The sequence below is a fragment of the Doryrhamphus excisus genome, chromosome 15 (genome assembly GCF_030265055.1).
Source record: "Doryrhamphus excisus isolate RoL2022-K1 chromosome 15, RoL_Dexc_1.0, whole genome shotgun sequence".
In the NCBI taxonomy this organism is placed as follows: Eukaryota; Metazoa; Chordata; class Actinopteri; order Syngnathiformes; family Syngnathidae; genus Doryrhamphus; species Doryrhamphus excisus.
Genome location: NC_080480.1, coordinates 18,629,224 through 18,655,621, shown reverse-complemented (window position 1 = coordinate 18,655,621; position 26,398 = coordinate 18,629,224). Strand labels below are relative to the sequence as shown.

General features: G+C 55.8%; 5 protein-coding genes across 24 annotated transcripts; 2 read left to right on the top strand and 3 right to left on the bottom strand.

The window, feature by feature from the left end:
- Positions 1-138: 138 nt before the first annotated feature.
- arhgap27l (Rho GTPase activating protein 27, like) lies at positions 139-8,286 on the bottom strand. 5 transcript variants are annotated; one of them, XM_058049578.1, is made up of 20 exons: positions 7,624-8,276; positions 6,248-6,337; positions 5,270-6,120; positions 4,962-5,084; positions 3,646-3,975; positions 3,510-3,569; positions 3,195-3,323; positions 3,045-3,119; positions 2,935-2,982; positions 2,680-2,747; positions 2,531-2,618; positions 2,304-2,405; positions 1,977-2,075; positions 1,831-1,903; positions 1,614-1,733; positions 1,425-1,523; positions 1,268-1,345; positions 1,059-1,193; positions 875-980; positions 142-797 (listed from the first exon to the last, which is right to left on the bottom strand). In XM_058049578.1, the coding sequence occupies exons 2-20, from the start codon at positions 6,276-6,278 to the stop codon at positions 620-622; spliced, it is 2,793 nt and encodes a 930-aa protein (XP_057905561.1). In that variant the 5' UTR covers positions 6,279-6,337; positions 7,624-8,276; the 3' UTR covers positions 142-619. The 5 variants fall into 5 exon arrangements, with proteins under 5 accessions (XP_057905562.1, XP_057905559.1, XP_057905561.1 ...); XM_058049576.1 differs by having other exon boundaries at positions 141-797; positions 875-1,193; positions 7,624-8,279; XM_058049580.1 differs by lacking the exon at positions 2,935-2,982 and having other exon boundaries at positions 143-797; positions 7,624-8,273.
- Positions 7,173-10,676, top strand: samd14 (sterile alpha motif domain containing 14). 10 transcript variants are annotated; one of them, XM_058049598.1, is made up of 11 exons: positions 7,184-8,149; positions 8,340-8,443; positions 8,525-8,574; positions 8,705-8,856; positions 8,930-9,299; positions 9,411-9,507; positions 9,614-9,682; positions 9,742-9,898; positions 9,961-10,083; positions 10,160-10,315; positions 10,385-10,676. In XM_058049598.1, the coding sequence occupies exons 3-11, from the start codon at positions 8,538-8,540 to the stop codon at positions 10,538-10,540; spliced, it is 1,317 nt and encodes a 438-aa protein (XP_057905581.1). In that variant the 5' UTR covers positions 7,184-8,149; positions 8,340-8,443; positions 8,525-8,537; the 3' UTR covers positions 10,541-10,676. The 10 variants fall into 10 exon arrangements, with proteins under 10 accessions (XP_057905585.1, XP_057905584.1, XP_057905581.1 ...); XM_058049596.1 differs by having other exon boundaries at positions 7,184-8,443; XM_058049597.1 differs by lacking the exon at positions 8,340-8,443 and having other exon boundaries at positions 7,186-8,149.
- On the bottom strand, positions 10,508-12,729 carry LOC131103372 (uncharacterized). Its single transcript, XM_058049608.1, has 5 exons — positions 12,278-12,729; positions 11,989-12,185; positions 11,810-11,920; positions 11,599-11,730; positions 10,508-11,091 (listed from the first exon to the last, which is right to left on the bottom strand). Exons 1-5 carry the CDS (start codon positions 12,291-12,293, stop codon positions 10,891-10,893), a joined length of 657 nt encoding a protein of 218 aa, XP_057905591.1. The 5' UTR covers positions 12,294-12,729; the 3' UTR covers positions 10,508-10,890.
- Positions 12,730-12,872: 143 nt separating this feature from the next.
- On the bottom strand, positions 12,873-24,766 carry psmd3 (proteasome 26S subunit, non-ATPase 3). Of its 2 annotated transcripts, XM_058049592.1 has the most exons (13): positions 24,637-24,766; positions 18,032-18,209; positions 17,474-17,664; positions 17,265-17,405; positions 17,053-17,189; positions 16,795-16,985; positions 15,875-15,978; positions 15,641-15,755; positions 15,442-15,561; positions 15,264-15,367; positions 15,040-15,195; positions 14,924-14,974; positions 12,873-13,085 (listed from the first exon to the last, which is right to left on the bottom strand). In XM_058049592.1, exons 2-13 carry the CDS (start codon positions 18,201-18,203, stop codon positions 13,008-13,010), a joined length of 1,560 nt encoding a protein of 519 aa, XP_057905575.1. In that variant the 5' UTR covers positions 18,204-18,209; positions 24,637-24,766; the 3' UTR covers positions 12,873-13,007. The 2 variants fall into 2 exon arrangements, with proteins under 2 accessions (XP_057905575.1, XP_057905574.1); XM_058049591.1 differs by lacking the exon at positions 24,637-24,766 and having other exon boundaries at positions 18,032-18,956.
- LOC131103362 (serine/threonine-protein kinase WNK4-like) lies at positions 17,921-25,045 on the top strand. 6 transcript variants are annotated; one of them, XM_058049574.1, is made up of 20 exons: positions 17,923-18,968; positions 19,200-19,372; positions 19,444-19,664; positions 19,730-19,887; positions 19,953-20,041; positions 20,110-20,329; positions 20,394-20,606; positions 20,683-20,874; positions 20,937-21,001; positions 21,075-21,198; positions 21,291-21,407; positions 21,809-21,928; positions 21,996-22,050; positions 22,132-22,224; positions 22,341-22,714; positions 22,791-22,839; positions 22,916-22,968; positions 23,061-23,542; positions 23,616-23,800; positions 23,896-25,045. In XM_058049574.1, exons 1-20 carry the CDS (start codon positions 18,654-18,656, stop codon positions 24,129-24,131), a joined length of 3,534 nt encoding a protein of 1,177 aa, XP_057905557.1. In that variant the 5' UTR covers positions 17,923-18,653; the 3' UTR covers positions 24,132-25,045. The 6 variants fall into 6 exon arrangements, with proteins under 6 accessions (XP_057905553.1, XP_057905552.1, XP_057905555.1 ...); XM_058049573.1 differs by having other exon boundaries at positions 17,923-18,977; XM_058049572.1 differs by having other exon boundaries at positions 17,922-18,977; positions 20,683-21,198; positions 23,896-23,981; positions 24,040-25,045.
- The last annotated feature ends 1,353 nt before the right edge of the window (positions 25,046-26,398 follow it).

The following is a 26,398-nucleotide window of genomic DNA, read 5'->3' as shown; positions in this document are numbered from 1 at the left end:
CCTAACGTCTCCCATAAATGAAACGATTATTGTACAGTCCTAATTATGGTTTGTAATGGTTTGAGCACCAGTTCTGACGTGGAACTGTGCTATGTGGGATGAGAGACTGGAAGTGGAATACTTGGAGTACTTTCTAAGACTTTTAATGTTTTCTCTCCACGACCATTGCCCAATCAATCAAAGTGTCAGCTGTCTTGTCACTAGCCGTGTAATAACGTGTGCATTTCATACGAGTCCTTTGGACTCAGCCGTTCCTCTTCCAGCTCCTCTTCAGTTCCTGAAGCTTCAGTTCCTGAAGCAGCGGCCAAGCGTGTTCCCAGAGTGGTTCTATGAGGTTCTGATGTTTTTGTTCAGAAGGTGCACTTGAAGATCACATCCAGTCCAGTTCTAGAAGGGTCCAGCTGCACCGCTTGAAGTGGTGAGGTCCTGTGAGGTCCCAGCTGGTTTGGGTCCTAAACAAAAAGGCAAGTCACTGCGTTGGGCGGGCGCCAGCGTTCCCAGTGGCTCCATCTTAGAACTCCCGGATGTTCCGACTGCGTCCGTTCACGCGAGCACCTGTCACGGCGTTCTTTGAGGGTTCTGGAAGGTTCCGTGGCAGCTGCATCTGCGTCTGGCAGCGCTACCTTTGCACGAAGACGTTGTGGAACTCGTTGAGCATCAGCTCCACGATCTGGCTCTGGAAGACCATGTGGATCGTCATGTTGGCCGACTCCATCTGGGGGCGGAGCAAAGTGGGTCCAAACACGATGGCGACGCTCTGCACCGACATCCTGTTGGAGTCTTTGTGCTCGACCACCCTGCGGAGAGGCGGGTGACAAGGTCAGAGTGAGGAGGCTGGGGGCGTGTCTGCGTTTGATTGACGGCCTGCTCCTGCCTGCGCAGATGTTTGAAGAGCATCTCCATGGTGTCGTGGTTGGGCAGCGGCAGCGAGCGCACCAGGTCCGTCATGTAGGACACCCTCAGGCTGTAGTCTGGAACTTCTGCTGGGACACAAGACGGACAGCTGAGGTCATGTGCACGTGACCGTGACCGTGTGTGGCGAGGGCGTGCACGCTGACGGATGGCGGCGATGAACTTGTCGAAGAAGCTGAAGGGGAAGAGCGGCTCGGGAAGCTCCCTGAGGAAGAGCTTGAGGGCTCCGGTGATCACGTGGATGTCCTCCCACTGGCCGTCCTCCAGGTCCAGGTGCTCCTCTGCAGAAGGAGGAAGTAGGCGGGTGCTAATGTTAGCCGAGGAACCACGGAAGCATCAAGACTGATGAGGTCACCGTGATCCGCTTTGTGACGCAGCTTCTGGATCACAGCCAGGTTTCCGCTCACTCGGTAGATCCCGTCCACGTCAAGGCCTGAAGGCACGAGCGCACACACATGCACGGTGGAAGAAGAGGAAGAAGAATCAGCCAGAAGAAGGGGGGGGGGGCTAACCTCTCCTGTCCACGGCTCGGATGCATTTCTCCATGAATTTGGGCGTGGTGGTGTTCTCCCGGTGACACAGCGTGTCAAGATGGCAGCCAAAGACGTTATCTGCACAACGCAGCAAACACATGATGTGGCGGGGTCATGCGGTGCGCCCATGCGGTGCGCCCATGCGGTGCGCCCACGCGGTGCGCCCACCTCGTATGTAGCCTTTCTCCTTGACGCTCTGCAGCGTGGGTCTGCGCTGCAGGAAGCGACGCAGTTTGGTACGAACGCGTGTCTGCTCCGAGTCGGCGGCGCCCGAGGAGCTCCTGGTGGCTGCAAACACACCACAACACAGGAAGTCACTCCGCTGGCTTCCTTCCAGTCGCCGCCCACAGCCGAGGGGCGTGGTTCACGTGTGCGACAGACTCACTCGTCCTCTTCCGCTCTCTGTCCTCCTTGTCCGAGGACGCGTCTTCCTCGTCGTCTGACACGTGTTCCTGTTCCTAAAGCACACGCCTGCTTAGCGGCTACTGGTCGTGCGCGTGCACGTGTGCGTGCGTGCGTGCGTGTGCATACCAGCTGTCTGATTGTGTCCTGTATGACCTTCAGCCAATCACTGATGATGCTCTCCGTGTCGTACTGCATCAGGTACTCACAACCTTGACGGGTCCTCAGCTGCACACACAAAATACACACCGCAAGGATGAAACTACACACCTTCCCGTCCTTGAATGCAGCACGTGACGGAGCATGCCCAGTCCTGCTGAGGATGGCAGGGGGCACGTGACAGTGGTGCCTTCAAGGACCACCACAATCCCAATGAAATAATAAGGGCTTGGTAACAGTAACCATGGCGACCGGCCAGTACACGGCTGAAAGTGTAATCATGGCAACGCAGCCGACCTCCAGCACGTTCTTCTTGGAGGACTTGTCCTTGGAGGCCCAGCCGATGGAGGCTCCTCTCAGCTCCACCGTGTACTCCGGAACGATTTGCGAGGCTTTGGCCTGGGGGGAGATCATGATGGGGGGAGATCATGATGGGGGGAGATCATGATGGGGGGAGATCATGATGGGGGGCATGTCACAGGCCACCTCTGTAAGGTCGGAGGTGAACGTGTCTTGGTGCCTACCATGTTCCCGCTGGGGGCAGACTTGGGGTCCCTGTGGAAGGTGAGGATTCCCCCGTGGAGGACGGTCCAGGACTGACTCCAGTTCTTCCTGTGCAGCACAGCGCCAGGTAAGCGTAACGCCACACGCAGCACCACACACAACGTCTCACCGGATCTTCTTGCCGTTGTCCACTACTTTGGTCTTGTTGACGATTCCCGCTTTCTCCAGCAGGTGTCCCTGGAGGCACACACAGGAAGTCACATGACTGTGTTCTCCCAGGCGGTACTGGACTGGTTCCGGCCAGCAACCCGGCATGCCAAGCAATCCCCGGATGTTAGCTTGGCGTTAGCGGCTGGTTCCCATAGCAACCACAAAACAACAACACACTTCAGCGGCCAATCAGGGCCCTGGACCCGCATTTTACCTGCTGGGAGTCTGTGCTGCGATTGGACAGGTTCCTCCTGAGGAAGACCTTCACACATGACAGCATGGTGAGCTCGCCCCCCAGGTGTGTGTGTGTGTGTGTGTGTGTACCTGTGGACTGTCTGGAGAGCCTCTGCTGGCCTCGCTGGTGTCAGACGTGTTCCTCAGGTGGCGGGAAAGCAGCATCTGGCCAAGAAAGAGAAGAAGATGTTTCATCCGTCCACCAGGGGGCGCGTCAGGCCATCCCATTGGACCACTCACGTCCTCAGCCACGCTGTGTCTCCAGCCTCTGTCCTCCATCACGCCATTCCCCACCCCCCACTGGGGGCTCACGCCATCCCTCAAATCCACATGCGCTCTGGGAATCATCTGCTGCCTGGCCTGGGGGGGCTGCAAACACGGCCAGGCATCTTTACTTCAGCAAACAGGAGCGCAGTGCATGTGCGTGTGCGTGTGTGTGTGTGTGTGCGTGTGCGTGTGCGTGTGCGTGTGCGTGTGCGTGTGCGTGTGCGTGTGCGTGTGTGTGTGTGTGTGTGTGCGTGTGTGTCTGTGTGCGTGTGTGTGTGTGTGCTGTACCGTAGTGAACACGGTGTCATCGGGCGAGTCCACAGGATAATCTTCTTCTGGCAGGGGGGGCTTCAGTTTCAAGCACATACACACAAGGATTGGCAACACGACATGTGACCTTTGACCTGTGACAGACGGGTCATACCGGGCCGTCATCGTCATCGTCGGGTCCCAGTGGAGAGGACGGCGGGGGGGCGGTCCAGGACGTGGCCCCCGACGTGGGGTCGTAGTAATAGACCCGTCCTGAGGCGGGGTCCCGCAGCCGCTCCCAAGGGGGGCCGCAGCTGGCCTTGTGGGACAAGATGCCGACTTCCACATGTCCCTCCTTCTGTCCTACCTGTCCTACCTGAGAGGGGGCGGGGGGCTCCCGGTCCGCGGGCGAGGGGGGCTGGGGCCCGTGCGGGTCGGACCAGGTGGTCTGGCGGGTGAGGGGATGGAAGTAAAAGACTTTGCCGCTATCCTGGTCCGTGTGCACCTGCAAAACCAGGAGGAAGTAGGGCCTTTCACAATAAAAGCTGTATCTTCATGTTATCTTATCTGCTCTTATTGTGAAGTTCTCCCACTCATACCCTACTTCCTCACGTAGCCTACTAATGTTGCTTTAGGATTATGGGCTGTATTATATATTACTATATTCTACTACATATTATATATTACTATATTCTACTACATATTATATATTACTATATTCTACTACATATTATATATTACTATATTCTACTACATATTATATATTACTATATTCTACTACATATTATATATTACTATATTCTACTACATATTATATATTACTATACTACATATTATATATTACTATATTCTACTACATATTATATATTACTATACTACATATTATATATTACTATACTACATATTATTTATTACTATATTCTACTACATATTATATATTACCATATTCTATTACATATTATATATTACTATACTACATATTATGTATTAGTATATTCTACTACATATTATTTATTACTATACTACATATTGTGTATTAGTATATTCTACTACATATTATTTATTACTATACTACATATTATGTATTAGTATGTTCTACTACATATTATTTATTACTATACTACATATTGTGTATTAGTATATTCTACTACATATTATTTATTACTATACTACATATTATGTATTAGTATATTCTACTACATATTATTTATTACTATACTACATATTGTGTATTAGTATATTCTACTACATATTATTTATTACTATACTACATATTATGTATTAGTATGTTCTACTACATATTATTTATTACTATACTACATATTGTGTATTAGTATATTCTACTACATATTATTTATTACTATACTACATATTGTGTATTAGTATATTCTACTACATATTATTTATTACTATACTACATATTGTGTATTAGTATATTCTACTACATATTATTTATTACTATACTATGCCCAAAAGTCAAAGGTCACTGACCTGCCACCCATCCTGAGGGCTGAGGGGGGAGGCGGGGCTCGTCGCATGAGGGACGGAGGGGGTGTGGTCTGTGGCGGATGGGGTGGAGTCAGGCAGCGGCAGAGGGGCGTAGGTAGGCGGAGCCTGCAGTGAGGCGGGTTAAACAGGACATCAATACTTCCTGTCCCAGCAGAGGCTTAGCCATGCCCACAGCAACATGAACAAGATGGCCGCCATGAAAACACAGCCAGGTCAAAGTTCGTGGCACATCCATAGTTAGTCAGGGTCAAAGGTCACATCATGTCAACAAGGTCAAAAGTCACACTCACCTCGATGGTGGGAGGTCCAGGACCAGGACTCTCCGGTCTGTTGATGACCGCCAGGTCCAGGTTGAGGTCTTGGATAGACTCGTAGATGTGGTTGGACTCCTCCTCATGGACCCCCCTGGGGTGCTCCTCCTCCTGGATGCTCTCTGGGCTGCTGGACTCCTCCCCTGCGACCTCCTCCTCCACCATGGAGGCCTCCTGGTCTCCCGCACCCTGAAGGTCGTTGTGGGCAGGCGCCTCGGGGACCACAGGCGTCTCCACGGGGATGGGGTGCACGTGGAGTCGGGCTGTGAGCGCGGGGTCGGCTGGGCTGAAGCTCGGAACGCGAGACTTCCCAGTGTCTCTCTGGTCATCAAGAGTTTTTTTGCCCGGGGTCTCAGGACCGGTTTCAGGACCGAGAGGGATGCTAGAATACCGCGGCAACGAGGGTTCATGGAAGTCCAGCGGAACGCCAAATGTGGACATGCGGTTCTCAGTCTTCCGGTATCCACCCGAGGTCTCCGGTTTGAGCCGAATTGTCACCTCATCACTGGGCTTGGTTCTGGTCCCGGCAGGCTCCTCCAGCACCTTCGGAACAGGGACGGGAACGGGAACCGGCACCACCGCAGGGATCGGTGCGGGGTCAGAAGCGGGCGGGTCGGCAAAGTTGAGAGGCGAAGGAAAGTCCAGCGGCAGCTCCTTGACGTACTTGGCGGGGATGTAGAAGGGCTTGGCGGCGTGGTCGCTTCGGACCTGCCACCAGTGCTCGTTGGTCTTGGCCAGCAGGACGTAGCGTTCGTTAGGTTTGATGGAGATCAGCGACCCGTCCCGACCCTGGTACTCATACTGAAACTCCACCAGGACCAGACCCAAACCTTCAAGACGGGACAGGACCACGATGACGACGTCACGCCAATGCTACTAGCAAGCCTGTGGCTAATGCTACATAGTGTACGCGCACGTACCACCTGACGCTAATGCTAACGCTAATGCTGAACTCACCTCTGCCAAGTAAGGCGGACGTCTTTGCCATGGTGAAAACGCCACTCAGCTTGATGGACAGGTGGAAGGTCGGCGCTGATCATCAGCTTCCTTCAAGAAACAGGAAGCACATCTCGTGTCACCTTGGCGTGTCTCAAAACGTCAAAGGAATGTTCCACTCGCTCGCCTTCTTCCTGTCACGACATGTCCACAGCAGAGCGCCGCACGGCAACGACCACCTTCACGCGCTCCTCTCCGCCCGGCGCACACAAACGCAAATATGGCTGAAAATATGATAGGCTCGCACGCACGCACGCACGCACGCACCGAACAATAGCAGGAGGCGGATCCCAGCCTTGTGTTGTTTACAAAGGGAAGTGTCTGCTTCCTGTCTGTTCTAAGCCCCGCCCACTGGACGCCATCCCTCCCTGACATCACACACACACACACACACACGGTGTGTCTGTTATGTTACTCTTTGTCCAGTCCAGAGTTCAAAGTGTCACTTTGTGTGTGTGTGTGTGTGTGTGTGTGTGTGTGTGTTTCCTGCCTTTGTCACGCTGTAGTTTGGACTGCTTCAAGACTTTCATGCTCCACTTTACTCATGTAGTGAGTAACGTAGCATTGTGTGTCCAGCCTGTGGGGAGGGCGTGGCCATGGCGTAGGTAAACACACGCAAGGGGGACCAGGCCAGTCTGACACACCTGAGACGCACACCTGAGACGCACACACGCTGTCAATCGTTCTGAGGACACATCATGTGACAGGACGACCTTTGGCCTCGGCGCGCGGTGGGCGTGGCCACAACAAACAACTTTGGAAGTGTCACGTGACTTTGGTGCACTCCGATTGGCGGCCACGCCTGTCCGTTAAACGGCGGGTTGCCTAGCAACCGTGACTCTCAAGAAGTCCTCCGGGACCCCTGGACCCTCGGCCTGGACCCCAAGGATCTGGACGAAAACTTCAGCCCAAAAGCAGTCCAGGACTTTTATAAGCAAGTAGTAGTAGTAGTAGTAGTAGTAGTAGTAGCAGCAGTAGCAGTAGTAGTACGTCCACCACTACTGCTGCATTGCTAGCATGAAAGTAGTGTTGCTGTGGGCAGTCCACCGTGTGTTCTTTCATGTAAACGTCGTGTGGAAGTTGAAAGTTGAACCCAACACACCCAAGCACACATTCCAAACACGCACACGTACACGCACGAACACGCAGGAGCCGAAAGCTAAGCAGCTGACAAGTTCGCTAGCGACCAGGAAACGTCTTCTCTCGTTCTTCTTTCGTTGTCTACTAACTTTGTACATGACCGGAAACACGGCTCGGCAGATCCATGGCTAGCTAGCTGGACTGGAGATCGCTCGGTTACCCAGCTAGGGAAGTAGAGACTAGTAGTAGACTTTTACCTGTCATGGCGGTCCGAGAGGAAGTACCAGTGGAAACATGCCGAGTTGGTTCTGTGTGTTCCTGAAGGGTGAGTCCAAACTCACTGGAACAGGTTCCTTTCTTTTGGCCCCGCCCACTCCGACCTGCTCGTCTCAGCTTGCCTCAGCCCCGCCCTCCTCGCGTCAGGCCGCCACAGACCACTTCCTGCTTCCTGCTGTGACGTCATCGCGCGGCGCCAACAGCGCTCCCTGGCCGCACAGTGCTGCTACTGCAACACCCACGTGACGCTAGCGGTTCCAAGCAAGACCAGGACGGGCGAAGATCGGGTAGTAAGATCAGGAAGAAGAACGAAAACCAGCTTGGACTTGCGTGCACATCACCACACTTCCGGTACATTTTCGTCTTTACGCCACCCCCCCCCCCCCCACTCTCGGTGGTTCGGTCCTGGCGTCTGGCGCGCGTGCACGACGCACGGTTGTGCTGAGTGTCGGTGAGGCAACATCCCGCCTCCAGCTGTCAGCATCCATCAGACGGAAGTGCCAGGAAGTAAGTCCAATTCTTCATCATCGCCATCATCACCGGTTGATGCATCGTCACGTGACATGGAATGATCAGATCCATGGATGGCAGCGACATGCGGGTGCACGTGCGGACGGCTGATCAGCTGACAAACATGGCATGACGTCAGCATGTTTGCACTTCCTGTTGTCTCTCTCTCTCTCTCTCTCGACTGCAGTCCTCGCCGCCTTGCTCGACCGCCGCCCCCGCCCTGACGTCCGTGCAGTGGTCCCTCCACCCCAGCTGACCTCTGAGGAGCCACCCTGGCCCCACCCCTAACATGTCTGGCTGATGCTAGGCTAGGCTAACATCATACAAACAAAGCGCTGCCCGTCACATGACCGCGTGCCCTGTGTCTTGTAGAAAGTGCCGAGTCATGTCCGCCAACCTTGAGGAGAGCGACTGCGTGTTCGGTGAGTCCCGCCCACCAGGGGGCTGGTGGTGTGTGTGTGTGTGTGTGTGTGTGTGTGTGTGAGACCCCCCCCCCCCCCGGCTTTTTTTCTTGATTTTTTTCAAGCTGTGTTTCTGGTGATCATGTGACAGACCCCATCCCCGAGACCGAGCTGCTGGACAACAGCATCCAGAAGGGGCGGGCTCAGCTGTCCGTCAAGACGCGGCGACAGCGCCCCTCCCGCTCCCGTTACCGTGACAGCGTGAGCTCCACGGAGGGGGAGGACGGCGTGGACAGGAAGGAGGTGTCGTGGGAATGATGCTGTTGTGTTAGCCAGCCATGCCAACGTGTCACCTGACTGGCGTGTGTGTGTGCAGCAGGACTCCGCCCACTCTCCGCTGCGCTTGACAAAGCGAGGCTCCTCCCCTTCTCCAGATTCACTGCTGTCTGTGCGGAGCCCCGCCTTCTCATTCGACACGTCACTGGTGGGCCAATCACAGGTCACCGTGCTGGTGCGTGGACGGCGACGACCCTGCCCACTTCCTGTTTTGTCACAGGTGCGACGCTCCCCTGAAGACGGAGGGCTATCATTGGCTGCCACTCCGAGGAGGCGGTACCACCAACTGACTAATGCCACGTCTCAAGAGGCTCTGGCGACGCCCACCAGCTCGCCATCCAAGTCGTGCCCGTCCTCCTCCGACGTTTCGCCGGTTTACAGGAGGAGGAGCAGGAGACCCGACAGCGAAGGTGCGCGCACGCACATGCACACGCACATGCACACGCACGTACGCACGCACGCACGCACACACACACACTAACAGTCTCTTGAGAGGGAGTGTGCGGGTGTGTGTCCATCAGTTCTAGTATCCGACCCGAGTCGGGACTCGAGTCCGGCTGACCCTGGAAGTCCTCCAGTCTTGGACAAGAAGACCAAAAGACGCTTCCTGGATTTGGGGTGAGCGCGGCGGCCATGTTTACGTTTGAAGCCTCAATCACAGCAACAGGCTCCTCCCCTTTGCCCGTGATGATGTCACTGATGATGCGGTCATGTGGTCTGTCAGCGTCACCCTGAGGCGGTCCTACCTGCGAGTGAAGAAGGACAAAAGCGAGCGACTCTCAGCGGGCAGCAGGTGAGGCCCCGCCCCCTTCGGCGGACACACGCCCGCTGACCTCTGACCTCTGTGTCCAGGCAGACGTCGGAGAGTCCGTCTCGGGCCTCGGCATCCTTCGTGTCCTTCTCCTGGTTCTCCGAGGGTCGGGGGTCTCTGTCCTCCTCCGGAACGCCCCCCTGCTCCCCCCAGATGCCCCCGCCGGGGTCTGGCAGACCTCGCAGGTCCTCCTCACAGGTGCTGACACGGCACTCGCTGTTAGCGGCTACATGCTAACTGCCTCCTTGTGTCTCCTGCAGGAGTCGGCTCTCAGTGAGGAGTTTTCCCCGCCGCAGACGTCCCCCTCTGCCTGTCCCCACCTGGAGTTGTCCGCCTCCCTGTCCTCGCATCCGTACCACACGCTGTCCCAGTCTTCTGACGAGGTAGGACACGCGCGGCACGGCGCGGCTCGTCCCGACGGTCCCACCTGTCCTCATTGTGTTCCTCCGCCTGCATCAGCCCAGCGACGAGACGTCTTCTCAGGTGTCTTCTTGGACCACGCAGCAGGTGTGCGAGTGGCTGGGGGACGTCAGCATGGACCGCTACGTCCCGGAGTTCAGAGCGGCGGACGTGGACGGACGCCAGCTGCTTCAGCTGGACGGCAGCAAGCTGAAGGTAACGAACGCTGGTCAGGAAGTGCCTCACAGCCACGTAGCGTGAAGGTGTCACGTTGCCGCGTTGCAGGGCCTGGGCGTGCTCAGTTCGTCCGACCGTGGCGCTCTCAAGCGCCGCGTCAAAGCCTTGCAGGCGGCGGCCGAAAAAGCGCGGAAGGCGCTGGACAAAATGGAGAGACAGAAGGAGAAACAGCGCAGGAAGGAGCAGGAGCAGCGCAGGAGCTGAACACCGTCCAAATATGGTCAGAAGGCAAACTGGACACCATTGTTAACCTTTGACCCCATCCCATGGGAGAACATTTATTGTCATGTCGTCCACTTCAAATAAAAGGCCCTTATTGTGAAAGTACAGGAAGTGTCAATCACTGAAACTGCTGACATCCTCCCTCCCTCCCTCCCGGGGCTGAGCTTTTGGTCCAATAAATAGCATAAATAGCATAAATAACCTTCACGTTCAAGATGGCTGCCGGCACGCCGTGTCCACCTTCTGTCCAGCAGGGGGCAGCGGAGAAGTCTTTCAGTGGTCCGGCATTCCGCCAAATTCAAAGTGGTCCTCTCCGGATGAAAGGCCGGCGTTTACCGTGCAAGCGAGGGCGGCGGCCTGTAGGCGGCCAGCGCCCTCAGGCTGCGGATCATGTCGTGACAGAAGGAGCGCAGTTGCCACAGCGTCAGATGCGCCGCCACTTGGAGCTCGTAGTCGCCATGGAGATGCGAGGCCAGGTCCACGCTTTGGTTCTGATCCACTTCCACCTCGCTCAGTCCGGCCGCCTTCTTCACCTGCCGAACAAATTAGCTGTTAGCACGTCGCTCGCTGTTAGCATGTCGCTCGCTGTTAGCACGTCTATCAATGTTAACATTGCTTGATGTTAGCCCGTCACTCGCTGTTAGCATATCGCTCGCTGTTAGCACGTCGCTCGCTGTTAGCACGTTGCTCACTGTTAGCACCTCTCTCAATGTTAACATTGCTCGCTGTTAGCACGTCTCTCGCTGTTAGCATGTCGCTCGCTGTTAGCACGTCTATCAATGTTAACATTGCTTGATGTTAGCTCGTCACTCGCTGTTAGCATATCGCTCGCTGTTAACACGTCGCTCGCTGTTAGCACGTCGCTCGCTGTTAGCACGTCGCTCGCTGTTAGCACGTCTCTCAATGTTAACATTGCTCGCTGTTAGCACGTCTCTCGCTGTTAGCACGTCTCTCGCTGTTAGCACGTCTCTCGCTGTTAGCACGTCTCTCAATGTTAACGTCGCTCGCTGTTAGCACGTCGCTCGCTGCATGTACTTTACCTTGGCGATCTGAGTCAGCAGGTCTCGCAGGTCGGTCCACAGGTCGTCCAGCCCGTCGAGGCGCTGGGATAAAACTCCCAGCAGGCCCTGGTACAGCCGGCCGCCGGCTAGCATGCGGCTCACGCACGTGTCCTGCAGGGGGCGACAAAGAGGGGCTACAGAACCCGAGAGAACCCCGGAGGTCTGGAAACCGGAGGAGGTCGGCACTCACCGGCGTGAAGCTGTCCGACAGCGGTTTGAGGACGGGCGCGGGGGGGATGCCCAGCGAGGCGGCCATCAGCTGCAGGCTGCCGGCCGGTTGGAAAAGGTCAAGGGTCAACCCCTGAGGAGGAAGAAAACAGGCAAGGTCAGGAACGCCGCGCCCCCTCAGAGCAGCCGATGGCAGCTGACCTCCGTGTTGACCACGGCGCCGTGCACGGCCGGAATGCCTTTGGAGATCTTGTCCGCCAACATCCTGGCTCGGTCCACGGCGTCTGTGGGGGGCGGCCAAGTGGCGGCGGGCGGCCAAGTGGCGGCGGGCGGCCAAGTGGCGACGGGCGCCGAGCGCAGCCAGCTGGGAAGCAGGAAGCAGCAGAGAACCCCGAAAACTAGAGAGGGAAACAGGAAGGGGCGAGTGAGCATACATTCTTTCACGTGACACACCCAAAGAGCACGGGATTTTGGGGGTGTGGCCTCTCACCTGTGTGCGCGTGCATGTCGGTCACGGCGGCTTTGGCTTTGGCGCTCTCGCAGTGTGTTCGGGCCCAAAGTCGGCGAACTTTCTTTCAGCTTCCATTTGGACCACTTGGCTCTTTTATGTGTCTGCGCAGGGATTTTCCAAACGCCGTCACACTCGGAATTCGTCACGAAGATTGCCGAAGGGACGAACTGACGAAGCGCCGCCGGCAGGTCGTTGCGTCATCACAGGCGCGTGCTGGACAGCGGGAGCGGTGCGCGAACGGCGTCGTCACTTCCTGTTGCGAGTTTCGAGGTACTGAACTTCAGAGTTTCCGTGTGATGGACGAGATAAAAAGCAACATGGCGACCCCAAACACCAACATGGCGACCCCAAACACCAACATGGCGACCCCAAAGGTTTCTGGTGTTTCCACGTGTTCAGCGTGCCCGTCGAGTGTTTTGCGCGCGTGCATTTCAAGTTTAGGAAATCGTGGAAGATTTAAACACGCGGTCACACAACTCGGATTTCACAATGATTGACGTCATCGGCAGCTCGTGCCTGACGCCGTCAGACTTTAAAAAGTCAAATAAAGATGGAGGGACGGAGGACAATGACATGTGAACAAAGTCGCCATCTTTTATTGGTTCATACTCCACAGCAAAAACAAAAAAAAAAATCAAGAAGAGGACAGGACCATTGCAGCCAACAAATACACCCGCTTCCTGTCTGGACAGGAAGTCGGCAGAGGGGCTCAGGGGAAGCTGTCGTCGTCATCTTCTGCCATTTCTTTGGCGAACTCCAGATCCTGCTGTTCACGTTCCCGACGCTCCTGAACACACACACACGCGTGTCAGAGTGGCGCTGCACTGTGATTGGCTGATGGAGCTACTGTCGTTTTGCTCCGTGAAGACCTGCTGCTGAAAGCCAGCATGGCCTCCCCAGGCATCAGCAGCTCATGTTCCTAACGCCTGCCGCCCTCAGATGGTGCCATCTCCATGTGTAAGCACGTCATGAAGCCCCCCGTCATGAAGCCCCCCGTCATGAAGCCCCCATCCCACCACGTGTCCTGTGGTGGGACGGGGCCTGAGTGGCTTCTAGGAGCTACGTGGTCTTTTAGCCCTGCTGTGACTGGACACCTTCAGCCCTCATCTTCACAAGGTCTTTAGCTTTGCTTCTGGGGTTGACCAAGACATGTTCATGTCTGGGACACAGCACCCCCCCCCCCCTTCCTGGGCCCTGTGATGCCTGGAATGGTCCCATCTCCTTTATGCTAATAATTAGAAGACTAGTTGGACCAGATCAACGTGGCCCCCTCAAGCATGAAGTAGACTTATGGACCTCCACAATTCCTCCCCTGGCATAGGCGTGGTCTTCAAATACCGGCACGCATGCTCCTTCTACTCAGTCCAACGCTGGCAGCTAGCCTATCAGGAGCTTCAAGACCCTCGCCGTCATGGTGTGGGCTTTCCCACATTCTTTCAAGATGACGTTGTCGTCTTGGTCTACGTCCTCTTGGTCTATGTTGTTATCATCATGGTCTACGTCATCTTGGTCTACGTCCTCTTGGTCTATGTTGTTATCATCTTGGTCTACGTCATCTTGGTCTACGTCCTCTTGGTCTATGTTGTTATCATCATGGTCTACGTCCTCTTGGTCTATGTTGTTATCATCTTGGTCTACGTCATCTTGGTCTATGTTGTTATCATCTTGGTCTACGTCATCTTGGTCTACGTCCTCTTGGTCTACGTCCTCTTGGTCTATGTTGTTATCATCATGGTCTACGTCATCTTGGTCTATGTTGTTATCATCTTGGTCTACGTCATCTTGGTCTACGTCCTCTTGGTCTACGTCCTCTTGGTCTATGTTGTTATCATCTTGGTCTGCGTCGTCATGGCCTGCGTCATCATGGTCTATGTCATCATGGCCTACGTCATCATGGCCTACGTCATCATGGTCTACGTCATCATGGTCTACGTCATCATGGCCTACGTCATCATGGTCTACGTCATCATGGTCTACGTCATCATGGTCTAGCCAATACGAATCCCAACTCAACGACAAACATTTCAGAAGAACATGGCATGTAAGCTTCAAATGTAAAGAAGTCAATACAGTTCTGTATTGTAGGGTAGGGTAGGGTAGGGTAGGGTAGGGCAGGGCAGGGCAGGGTAGGGCAGGGCAGGGTAGGGCAGGGCAGGGCAGGGCAGGGTAGGGTAGGGTAGGGTAGGGTAGGGTAGGGTAGGGCAGTGCAGGGTAGGGCAGGGTAGGGCAGGGTAGGGCAGGGCAGGGCAGAGCGTAGACAGGAAGCATGGTTTGGCATTCTCCCCCTTGCCTATGGATGCCTTTTTAAACGCTACCTTGTACAGAAGGAATTGATGGCACTATCTGCAGGAGGAAGAAAGAGCGCCAAGATCCAAGGTCAAAGAAGCCAAGACTTCCCAGCAGGAAGATGCTTGGACAAGACGAGGTGTTGTGGAAGTGGTATAAAAACGTGGCATTAAAACAGGCTTTGTCCTTATTTGGGGTGTTAGTCGTGGGACGGCAAGGTCGGGTCCAGGAAGCCCACCCCCGTGAACAGCTCGGGACTCTTCCATCCGGCAGAGTCAGAGGCGGGTCCACCATGTGACCAGTCGTGGGTAATACAATGTACAATATAGAGCGTGTTACCTCTGCTGATTCCAGGTCTTTGTTGTAGGCCTTTGGTGGGAACCTCATCGCCTGCATGACAGAGAGCAGTCTTACACGTCATGTGACCTGTGCAGCCATGCCAGCGGCGTGTTTACCTTGACAGACATGTTGTGGATGTCCAAGCAGAAGGAGATCCTCTGGTGGAACGCCAGCTGAGGTTCTCGGGTGCCGTAGATGTCCATGGTCTCCTTGGATTGGACAAAGCCTTTCTCGTGGTTGATGCTCGCCTCGATGACGCCGTCTCTGATGGCCTGCGGCACACACGCCAGTCAAGTTGTGTAGCGGCGTGCAGCAGCGTGTGTGAGGATGTGGGCGTTACCTTGGCTACGATGAACTCGGCGTCTTCCGGGCTGTCCAGCTGCAGCTTGAGAGCGATGTCGGCCAGCGAGATGCGAGAGTAGGACAGGCTGATCATGCGCACACCTGCACGCACGCACACACACACACACACACACGGTGGTTTCCCTGTGGCGCTCGTGATGCTGCAGTGGCCTCACCAGTCTTGATGACGTTGTGTCTCAGGCGGATGATGAGCGTGTACGTGCCGTCAGCCTGGAACTTCTCCCCAAACTGCTCCAGCACCTGGTTGAACTTGGACAGGTTCCCCGTCCTCACCGCTGCACAGACCCCCCCCCCACAATCATCATCAACTGTCAGCATGTCCTGCAGGTGGCGCCAACGCCTGTCAGCACTGACCCTGAGTCAGCAGGAAGTAGGGCATCAGAGACCTCTTGAGTGACGGCTGTCTGAACTGAAGCCTGTCAGGAATCTCTCCTAGCAACAACTCCACCACGATCAGCAGCTTGTGGACCTGCACACCACACACTTGCTGCATGCTGGCTCAAGGCGTGTGTGTGTGTGTGTGTGTGTGTGTGTGTGTGTGTGTGTGTGTGTGTGTGTGTGTGTGTGTGTGTGTGCGTTTGCACCAACCGTCTGTTTGAAGCCCACAGCAGTGTGTTGAGGCGCTTTCCTCAGTGCGTTGGTTAGAGTCCTGCGAGCCTCCGAGTACTCCAGCTGGATGGCTTTAATGCGACCTGCGAGTCACATGACATTGCAATAATGCACGACGATGATGTAACCCCAGCCAAAGAATCTATCATGATATACACAATGATATCACCTGATATCATAATGTACAGCACAACATGAACCAGCGCTTATGGCTCATTGCTTCTTCCATACAGTCAATAAATGTTGATGATAGCGTGGACATTAGCTTTACATTCACTACTCACACGAGACCACACACACCGCCATGTTCCTTTCATTGCTACCTACTACCGTCATATCTGGAATAGGTACAGGTACGTGTGCCCCCCCCCCACCTGTGGAGTACAGGTACTCCTACGTGCGCCCCCACCTGTGGAGTACAGGTACTCCTACGTGCGCCCCCACCTGTGTAGTAGAGGTACTCCTACGTGCGCCCCCACCTGTGTAGTAGAGGTACTCCTACGTCTGCCCCCACCTGTGTAGTAGAGGTACTCCTACGTGCGCCCCCACCTGTGTAGTAGAGGTACTCCTACGTGCGCCCCCACCTGTGGAGTACAGGTACTCCTACGTGCGCCCCCACCTGTGTAGTAGAGGTACTCCTACGTGCGCCCCCACCTGTGTAGTAGAGGTACTCCTACGTGCGCCCCCACCTGTGTAGTAGAGGTACTCCTACGTGCGCCCCCACCTGTGTAGTAGAGGTACTCCTACGTGCGCCCCCACCTGTGTAGTACAGGTACTACTACGTCTGCCCCCACCTGTGTAGTAGAGGTACTCCTACGTGCGCCCCCACCTGTGTAGTAGAGGTACTCCTACGTGCGCCCCCACCTGTGTAGTAGAGGTACTCCTACGTGCGCCCCCACCTGTGTAGTAGAGGTATCGGGCCCACTCGTTGTTGTTGGCGAGTTCGGGGAAGACGGACTTGGAGACGAGCTTCTCGGCCTGGTCGTACAGGTTGAAGTGCAGGTAGTTCCTCAGCAGAAGGTTCAGAAGAACCGCCTGGCCGTCGGCGTCGTGGCGCAGGGTCGCCGTGCGTAGGCGAGTGTGCAGGAAGCTGCGGGGAGCGAGGACGGCGTGTCAGCTGACGAGGGAGGGGGGAGGAGGAGGAGCCAGGTTCATACCTGCGGATGGTGTCAAACTGGCCCAGGAACTCATAGACCCTGGCATGGTAGTAGTAGCACTTGGCGGCCACCAGGTCCAGAGCCCTGCGGTTCTTGGAGGCAATCTTGCACAGCAGGTCATCAGACACCTTCTGAGCCTGGAGGCCGGAGTCACACGTTGAAGGACGGACCGATCGGAGCCCTTCGTGGGAAGCGCAAGGTTCGGCTCTCACCTCAGTGAACCTCTTGTTGTTGGTCAGGTGGACCACCAGCAGCAGCTGCAGGTACGCTTCCACCTCTGGCAGCAGCGGACTGGACGCCGCCTTCCCCGTCCTGGGACGAAAGGGCACGTCTCCGTCCACCATGTCCATGGGCTGAACGCAAACACGGGGCGGTCAGACGCCTGTCGGACGGAGACGCCACACGCAGGCACCACACTCACCTCGTCCAGGAAGGCCAGCAGGAAGTCTCTGGTGGCGGCGTTGTTGGTGAAGAAGCCGCTGATGGCTTTGTGCAGCACCAGCGTGTTGAGGCGCCGACTCGTCGACGGCAGCGCCCGAAGCGCCCGCAGGACGAAGCGAGGCTCCTTCCCCGACACGGCCTTCTCGATCTGCTTGACGTGCTCCTTGATGTCTGGCGGCCAGGACGGGGACAGTCAGTGACGTCATCACGCAAACAACGTCCACAGTGGACATCTTCAAAACGATTATTATCGTCAACGTCCACAGTGGACATCTTCAAAATGATTATTAAAGCCGACTCTTTTACGGGATTGAAGTATTTACAATAATGTGAAGATTAAACATCAAACAATGGCGTGTTTGTGCTCAAACTTGAACCGATATGAAAACAACATTAGCTCAGTGACGTCATCAGCTAAACGCCGATGCTAACAAGCTCGACAAAGCTAGCGTCAAGAAGTTAAGCTTTCAGCGTCGTTGGTGGAGGTATATGATCGGTCTATCATCGGTCTATCATCGGTACAGTTTGTCCACTTTACCGTCCAAAGTCAGACTGTCCGTCTCTTTGGGCTGCTTAGCCGAGCTAGCAGCCTCCGCCTCCGGCATCTCCACGTCCTGCGGCTCGGCGCCGACCTCCTTCGGCTTGTCGGCCTTGGAGTCCCGGTCTCGGCCTCCCGCTCGGTCCCGCCGCTTGGCCGCCGTCTCCTTCATGGTGTGCTTGTGGAAAAGAAGCAGTTCACACAACAAAGGCAGCTTCTGACGGGCTAGCGTCCGCTCTAGCGTTCTCTACAATGACTGGCAACTATTACGCGGCGCAAAGGATTGTGGGACGACGCAGGCAGTACGAGCAGATCCCGGAAAACATTCATCGAGACGTGAGTAATCGACTTCCGCTTCCCGCTCTGCGCAGCGGTGGAAAGTGAAAGTCTTGACTTTATGAACTTGCCGTAAAAGTGGTACTCAACCAACGTACCGGTACGTAAAACACTGGTAATTAGGACGTTTCCATGGAAATGTTCACACATTCTGGAGCTGTTGTCTTCCAGGTGTCTGTGGGCGGGGCTTGCCCTAACCCCTCCTACCATCTGCCCCCGGCTGATAGAGCATGTCAGAGGAGGGACGGCAGGAACATCTGCTGGTCCAGACCCACATGAAGACACCATGAAGCCTGAGACGCTCGCCCGTCCTCTTCCCGACTCCATCCAGGCGGACCAGTCCCCGGACGTCCAGTCGGACAGCAGCTCCGAGGAGGGGGGGGATATGGAGGTGGCGTTGTTGTCGTCCAACAGGGAGGCGTTACCGTGGCAACAGAAGGAAGAGGAGGAGCACGACGAGGCGGAGACCAAGGCGGTGGCGTCTTCTCCGGACGGACGCTTCCTCAAGTTCAACATCGAGATTGGCCGAGGATCCTTCAAGACAGTCTACAAGGGTCTGGACACCGAGACCACCGTGGAGGTGGCCTGGTGCGAGCTGCAGGTAGCACAGGTGCACGCGCTCACGCACGCACGCACACGCACGCACGCACGCACGCTTTCGTGCTGCCTTGACCTCCTGGGCCGCTATTGGCCGACGCCAGTGATGTCACGGCGCCGGTGCGCCTGTGAGATAACACGCCGATGACTCAGCACTTTGCAGACCGCACCAGCGCCAGCTGGCTGGCGTTGATAAGACAGCCACACGTTGATGGTCTGACCTTTGACCCCTTAGACGCACCGCCTGAGCAAGGTGGAGCGCCAGAGGTTCGGCGAGGAGGTGGGAATGCTGAAGGCTCTACAGCATCCCAACATCGTTCGCTTCTTCGACTCGTGGAAGTCGGTGCTCAAAGGTCACAAGTGCACCATCCTGGTGACAGAGCTCATGACGTCAGGGACCCTCAAGACGTGAGTCCCCTCGGGCCCCGCTCCCCCCCGCCACCCAGCACTTCCTGTCCCTCTGCCCCCTGCCCCCTCAGGTACCTGCGCAGGTTCCGTCAGATGAAGCTGAAGCTGCTGAAGCGCTGGAGCTTCCAGATTCTCAAAGGTCTGCACTTCCTGCACTCGCGCAGCCCCCCCATCCTGCACCGTGACCTCAAGTGCGACAACATCTTCATCACCGGACCCTCGGCCTCCATCAAGATCGGAGATCTGGGCCTCGCCACGCTCAAGAAGGCGTCCTTTGCCAAGAGCGTGATCGGTAAGGTCCTCAGCTGCCGCCGCCATGACTCGCGGTGACATCACGCGGCGTGGTGCTCTGTTCAGGGACGCCAGAGTTCATGGCCCCGGAGATGTACGAGGAGAAATACGATGAGGCCGTGGACGTCTACGCCTTCGGAATGTGCATCCTCGAGATGGCCACGTCAGAGTATCCGTACTCGGAGTGCGAGAACGCCGCTCAGATCTACCGCAAGGTCACCAGCGTAAGTGGCGTCCGGCTGAGCTCCTTTGTCCCGCCGCCACCCATCTCACTCGCTCCGTCTCCCAGGGAATCAAACCGGACAGCTTTTCTCAAGTCCAGGTCCCGGAGCTGAAGGAGATCATCGAGGGCTGCATCCGCACCAAGAGCAGCGAGAGGTGGGAAGGCCACCTGGGCGTTAGCACGCTAGCGTTAGCACCTCCTCACCGGACCCTCGTGCTTGCAGGTTCACAGTCCAGGACCTTCTGGACCACCGCTTCTTCCACGGCCAGCTGGGCGTCCACGTGGAGCTGGCCGAGGATGACGACGGCAGGAAGGCGGCGCTGAAGCTGTGGCTGCGGATGGACGGCACCAAGAGGCTGCATGGCAAATACAAGGACAGCGACGCCATCGAGCTCCTCTTCCAGCTCTACAAAGACGTCCCGGAGGAGGTGTCACAGGAAATGGTAGCTCCCGAAGACGTCACCGCCGTGAGCTGGGCTGGCCCTCACCTGTGCCCCCCCCCCCCAGGTGGTGCTGGGCTTTGTGTCCGAGGGGGACTATAAGCTGGTGGCCAAGGCCCTCAGAGACCGTGTCACCGCCATCAAGCGCCAACGCGAGGAGCGCCGCCACTCGGCTCGGGGCGACCTACAGGACGACACCGTCCTCGGGGGGGAACGCCGTCCTCCGCCCCCCCACACGTCCAGTCAGCAAGCAGCTGCAAACTGGCCCGCTGCGGGGCAGGTGAGCGCCGCGGTGCGTTCAGGCTCAGGTGAGTCAAGTGTCAGGAGGAATAGTGAGTCCACCCTCCAAATTCCAGCAGAAGGCAGCTGATGCTCCCGCCGCGCCCTGGCTGCAAGCTCCGCCCACAAGCAGCAGGAAAGGAGGAGACGAAGAAAAGACGGCAGGCGGCCCGGGTGCGCTGAACAAGGCAGAAGCCCCGCCCCCTCCTGTCATTTCCAGAGCTCGTGTGTCGAAGCCTCCGCCCCTTCCTGTGCTGCGCTTCCCCAGGGTGAGTAGGGGGCGGGGCCAAAGCAGGCGCAGCAGCAGCCATCTTGTCTGTCGTCCACACAGAGCATCGCCGTGTCCCAGCAACCGCCATCAGCATCAGTCGGCGGCTTCTCCTCACCTGTGGACAGGTAACGCAGGTAACGCCACACATGCGCACGTCCACCTTCTTTCAAGGACGCCACTTCCTCTTCTGCCTCTCAGCTGCGCCTCTGACGTGACCTCGGGTTTGAGTGACGGCAACGACGGCCAATCGGATAAGAGCAACCAGGAAGTGAGCAGCAGGAAGTTGAGGAAAAGAACAAGGGCTCGCCTGAGGATCACGGGGGTGAGGATATCCCATCTCTCCGTCACACGCGGACGCTTGGCGTTGGCGTTGGCCTTGGCGTTGGCGTTGGCGTGACGGTCTCGTTCCTGCAGGTGTCCAACCTGGGGGACCGCGTGGTGGAATGTCAGCTGACCACCCATGACAGCAAGATGGTGACCTTCAAGTTCGACCTGGACGGAGACGACCCCGAGGACATCGCCTCCGTCATGGTGAGCAGCACTTAGCCCCGCCTCCCTTCCTGTCAACATACTGTAATACCTGGTACCATACTATGTAGTTGTAGTAAGACAGAATGTAGTAGGGCAGTACATAGTAGGACAGTACGTAGTAAGAGAGTACTATGTAGAGGCAGTACATAGTAGGCCAGTACGTAGTAAGAGAGTACTATGTAGAGGGAGTACATAGTAGGCCAGTACGTAGTAAGAGAGTACTATGTAGAGGGAGTACATAGTAGGCCAGTACGTAGTAAGAGAGTACTATGTAGAGGGAGTACATAGTAGGCCAGTACGTAGTGAGAGAGTACTATGTAGAGGGAGTACATAGTAGGCCAGTACGTAGTAAGAGAGTACTATGTAGGAGGAAGTATGAAGCGAGTATCCGGTGCCCTCAGACCCACAGAGACTTCATCCTGCCGCCTGAGAAGGAGGAGTTCATCCAGCGCATGTATGACATCATCAACAGGGCGGAGTCTATGATCCATCAGCACGCCCCCCCGCTTCCCGAGTCCAAGGTGCGTTGAAAGAAACCAAAACAGGAAGTGACATCATCTTGTCTAAGTGATGTCACTATGTCGTTAGCCAAAGATGGCGGCTGCAAACCTCCCCAGGACGCCGTCCAGCTCGTCCCTTACTGGTAAGATAGGAGGATGTTGGGAGGGGGCATGTCGGGGGGGGGGGGTCATCTTGTCTCTGCTACTTTGTGTCTTCCTGTCAGACTCCACAGAGGCTGAGCCGTCCCCCTTTTACATTGAACATGAGGCCACGCCCCTCTCCAGACCGCTGTGGCCATCGCTACGCAATTATTCAGGTAGTCTGTAGCTGCCGCCCCCATGTGACCCCCCCCCCCCCGAATCAGTCAGGTCGTCTTTCTGTTCAAATGAATTAGCTCACCTGAATCTTCTGTCACCCCCGTCTCGCCCCCAGACACTCCGCCTCCCTCCCAAGACTATCCATACACCCACCCTACCGGCCCCCCTCATGCCCAAAGTAACTCCTCCCTTCACTCCCCCATGGTCACGCCCCCTCCTCAGTGGCCACCCCCTGACCAGCCCCTCTTCTCCCTGGCCAACATGCTATCGCTAGCCATGAGCGTAGCCCAGTCTTTCATGCCCCCCCACGGGTCCCCCGGGGCCCGGCCCCCCCCACACCTTCCCTTCTCCCCTTCCTTGTTTCCATCTTCAGGCTCAAAGCTCCGCCCTCAGAGCCACGCCTCCTGGTCTGCACCTCCGTCCCCTCAGCCAACAGTCCCCGCCCCCAACAGACAGCAGGGGGCGTCAGTCAGCTGGAGTCCTGGAGAGGTGAGTGAGCCACGTGAACCCAGGTCAGTCTGGTTCTGATAGGCGGGATCAGAACTCACGTGTTCTTTCCTTCCAGCCTCAAAGTCCGATACAGTTTTGGGACGGCTTGACTCCGCCCCCTCATGGTAATTGGCTGCTGAGATCACACGTCAGTGTCACATCCTCATCGGTTGGCCCTGACTCCATGATTACCTTGCACAGGTTCTGCTCCGGGCCCGCCCCCCGCCCCTCCTGCTGGGTTTCCTCCACACAAAGTAATGTGTAATGCTAATGCTAATGCTAATGCTAATGCTAATGCTAATGCTAATGCTAATGCTGCGTGATTCGTGACGATGTCCTGCCCCAGGCTGTGTCTGCCATCACCCCGCCACCTGGACAATCAGCGGCGCAGGACGGCGAGAAGGTTGCGTTGGGCGGCCATGATGGAAGTGAAGGTCCAGTGCCACCTTCCACCTTCAGCGTGGGTCGTTTCCGAGTGGCAACCTCTCAAGATCCTCCAGATGGCCATCATCCAGAGCCCCACGCCCTCCAGAAGACCACGCCCACCATACGCTCCCCGCCCCCGTCTCAGATGAGCCAGTCAGACAGCTCGGAGAGCATTCCAGATGAGGAGAGCCAATCAGAGAGCAGCATCCACACAGTGACCTCCTTTCCCTCCGGAGGAGCGGAGGAGAAGAGGAGGAGGGGGGCGGGTCGCAGGTTGACCGGCATGTGGGAGGGGCCAGCCGGCAGCCAGTCTTGGACCCGCTCGGCGTCGTACGTCAGTTCTGACGAATCCGAGAATGAGAAGGATGAGATGTGGGAAGGACTGAAGGAGCTTCGGGAACGGTGAGCACGTTACCATGGAAACCCATCAGCTGTGATGCCTCATGAGCCCCTCCCCCAACCCCACTGTCCACAGACACCTGCTGGAGGTGCACGAGCTGCAGGCCAATCAGAGGCGAGAGATCGAGGAGCTCTGCCTGAGGATGGGAAAGGTTCCGCCCCTGGGCGTGGTCTCTCCGGCCGCCGTGCTCCACCAACGCCGAGGCTTCCCGCTCGCTCGCAGAAACAGTCTTCAGAGAGCAGAAGCGCTCCCCCCCGCAGGTGGGAGGGCACACTGTGGCCTGAGGGGGGGGGGGGGGGGGGGGGCGGGGGGGGCGTCACATGACATGTGGCATGACACCTGTTGCCCTCCGCAGGTATCATGAGGAAGCGCTCGGCCAGCGGCGGATCTCAGGAGCGGCCGTGCAGAGGCGTGACCTTTGCCCCCGAACACACGTGCATGGTGAGAGTTTCCCGCTCTTTTGCCTTGACCTTCCTCGTGCTAACCTTTGACCTTGCAGCCCCCCATCAACGCCGAGCGTCACCAAGAGGGAACGTGACGCCCAGCGTGCAGGTGTTGGACTCCAGCAGGCGAGGTTGCAAAGGTTGCTAGCAAACGTGGATGCTAGCTGGTGATGATCGTCATGGCGTCCCAAACCACGAGTGCTTCCATGGATGTAAACAAACATAAAACCTGATGTCGTTCACAATCCCTTCAACCCCAAAGATCTGCACCACAGACTTGACCCGTGTCTAGCTGCTAGCTAGACGCCATCCAGTGGCTTTGCCCGCTTCTGCGATACGTCAACTTGGCCGCCATATTGGATGTGGGGAAGACCTGGGAAGATGAAATATTTGGTTCCCCACGTATATCAGTGTGTGTGTGAATGTATAAACAAGAGCCATTAACGTATATGTCTTCTACGTACATGTCTGCGCTGATGAAATGAAGTACATTTGCTTGTATTCATCACAGAGTCGGCTTGATACGTCCGTCATGGCGGCCACGTTGACGTACGGCACGGCGTCTATCTGTGTCTCTGGCCGCGAGTATTAGTCCTCCGCTGGATATGAAGACTAAAAAAAGACAGCGTTTATGCTAAAGAAGCTTGTCTTACTGTTGCGGTTTCGTCTTCAAGGCTTCCTTGCTTAGAAATGAACCCCGCTTTTGATGGTGGGCCATTGTTTGGTGTTACACTGAAATGCTTCCCACCCAAAACAACGATCCCGACATTACAACTTCCTGTAGTGACGTCTTCCGTTCACTTCCCGATGAAGCCGTTGGTCAGTTTGAAACGTGGAGGCGGGATCTAATGACATGTCAATCATTGTGATCCCGTTGTATACACGCGCGCATGCGCACTTTTATTATCGTTGTTATTCATCTTGTACATTAGTCACACAGATCCACACGTTAGAAATGTGATTTTCTTCACTTTATTACTTATTACGTTCATTTAGACTAATGATTTTCCCAGTGTGTGAAAGTGTGCATCTTTTATTAAAATCTTTATTCATAGGTTTGCACAGGTCATAATCCTGTTTTTATATTGATCATATTTGATATTCATAAAAGGACATTTTAGTTTCTTTTAGGAGATGAAAAAGAAACGAGGGTTTGGTTCTCCGGTGGTACAACGTCACATCTTTTTCTCACGGTGTGTTCATCAAGGTCAAAGGTGACTGGCCGCCTGGAAGCGGCTGCTGTTGCCGTGGCAACTCTACGTCGCCACAGTGTCACTGGGGATGGTGCTGACTCCTATCCTCTTTAGAAGAAGCTTCACACGCTTCTGGATCACATCCTGAACTGTGCTGATGTTTCCCCACACCACCAGGGCGCCCTGCACACGCACACACACACGCACACACACACACACACACACGCACACAGATGTCACTAGTCATCGCTTGGAGTGACTTGTGCTGACACGTGGTGACTCACATCGTGATAGTCCATCTGGCAAATGGTGACTCCTTTAGGTTGTGGAATCTCGACTTTGGCAAGAAATTCTATACATACACACACACACACACACACACACACACACACAGACACAGACACAGACAGACACAGACACACACACACAATGGGTCACTCAGGAAATGAATAAAGTGTGAAATGTTCTTACTTTTTACTTTGGACACAATGATGTCCTCCAAGCGTCTCCTCTGCAAACGCACACACACACACACACACACACACACACACACACACACACACACACACACACACACACACACGGTGATGCGTGTCTTGCAGCATCAGTGAGGACATGATGAGGATGTTCACGTCTGATCTTACTAGAAGTTTTCCCAGCAACATCGAAGAGCGAAGTTGACATCTGAGGAGGAAACATCATAAAGCTCACGATGGCGTTTTTAGTAGACATGATGTATTTGCAGATGTGTCACCTGACACTCCTATGAAGAAGAACCAGTCGATTTCCTTTGACGTCCACCCTGAGGAACACCTCACAGGTCTGCAGAAGAAGAAGAAGAAGAAGAGGTGATGTGTGCTGCCACCTACAGGCGTCTTTCTCTAGTGGCCGTCTACCAAAATAAAGGTGGATTTCTTTCCGGGTGGTCGCGCCGTGGCGTTGGTTCTGATGGCGAATCCGGTCTGATGAACACTGACGTCAGGAGGCTCCCTTAGCTCCACCTCCACAAGGCCCTGCAGCCAATCACATTAAGTCTGGTGTGATCACGTGACCCCGAGGAAGCAGAGCGGTTCCTACCTGGGAAAACCCGAGGGTCGCCAGCAAGGCAGATCTGATGCGGTTCATCTGAGGAGCGTCCGTGGAGGAAGGTCACAATGGCGGTCCTTTCAGAGTAAAAGCCTGACGCTCTCACCTGAGGCAGCCTGATGACCGCGGCTCCCGG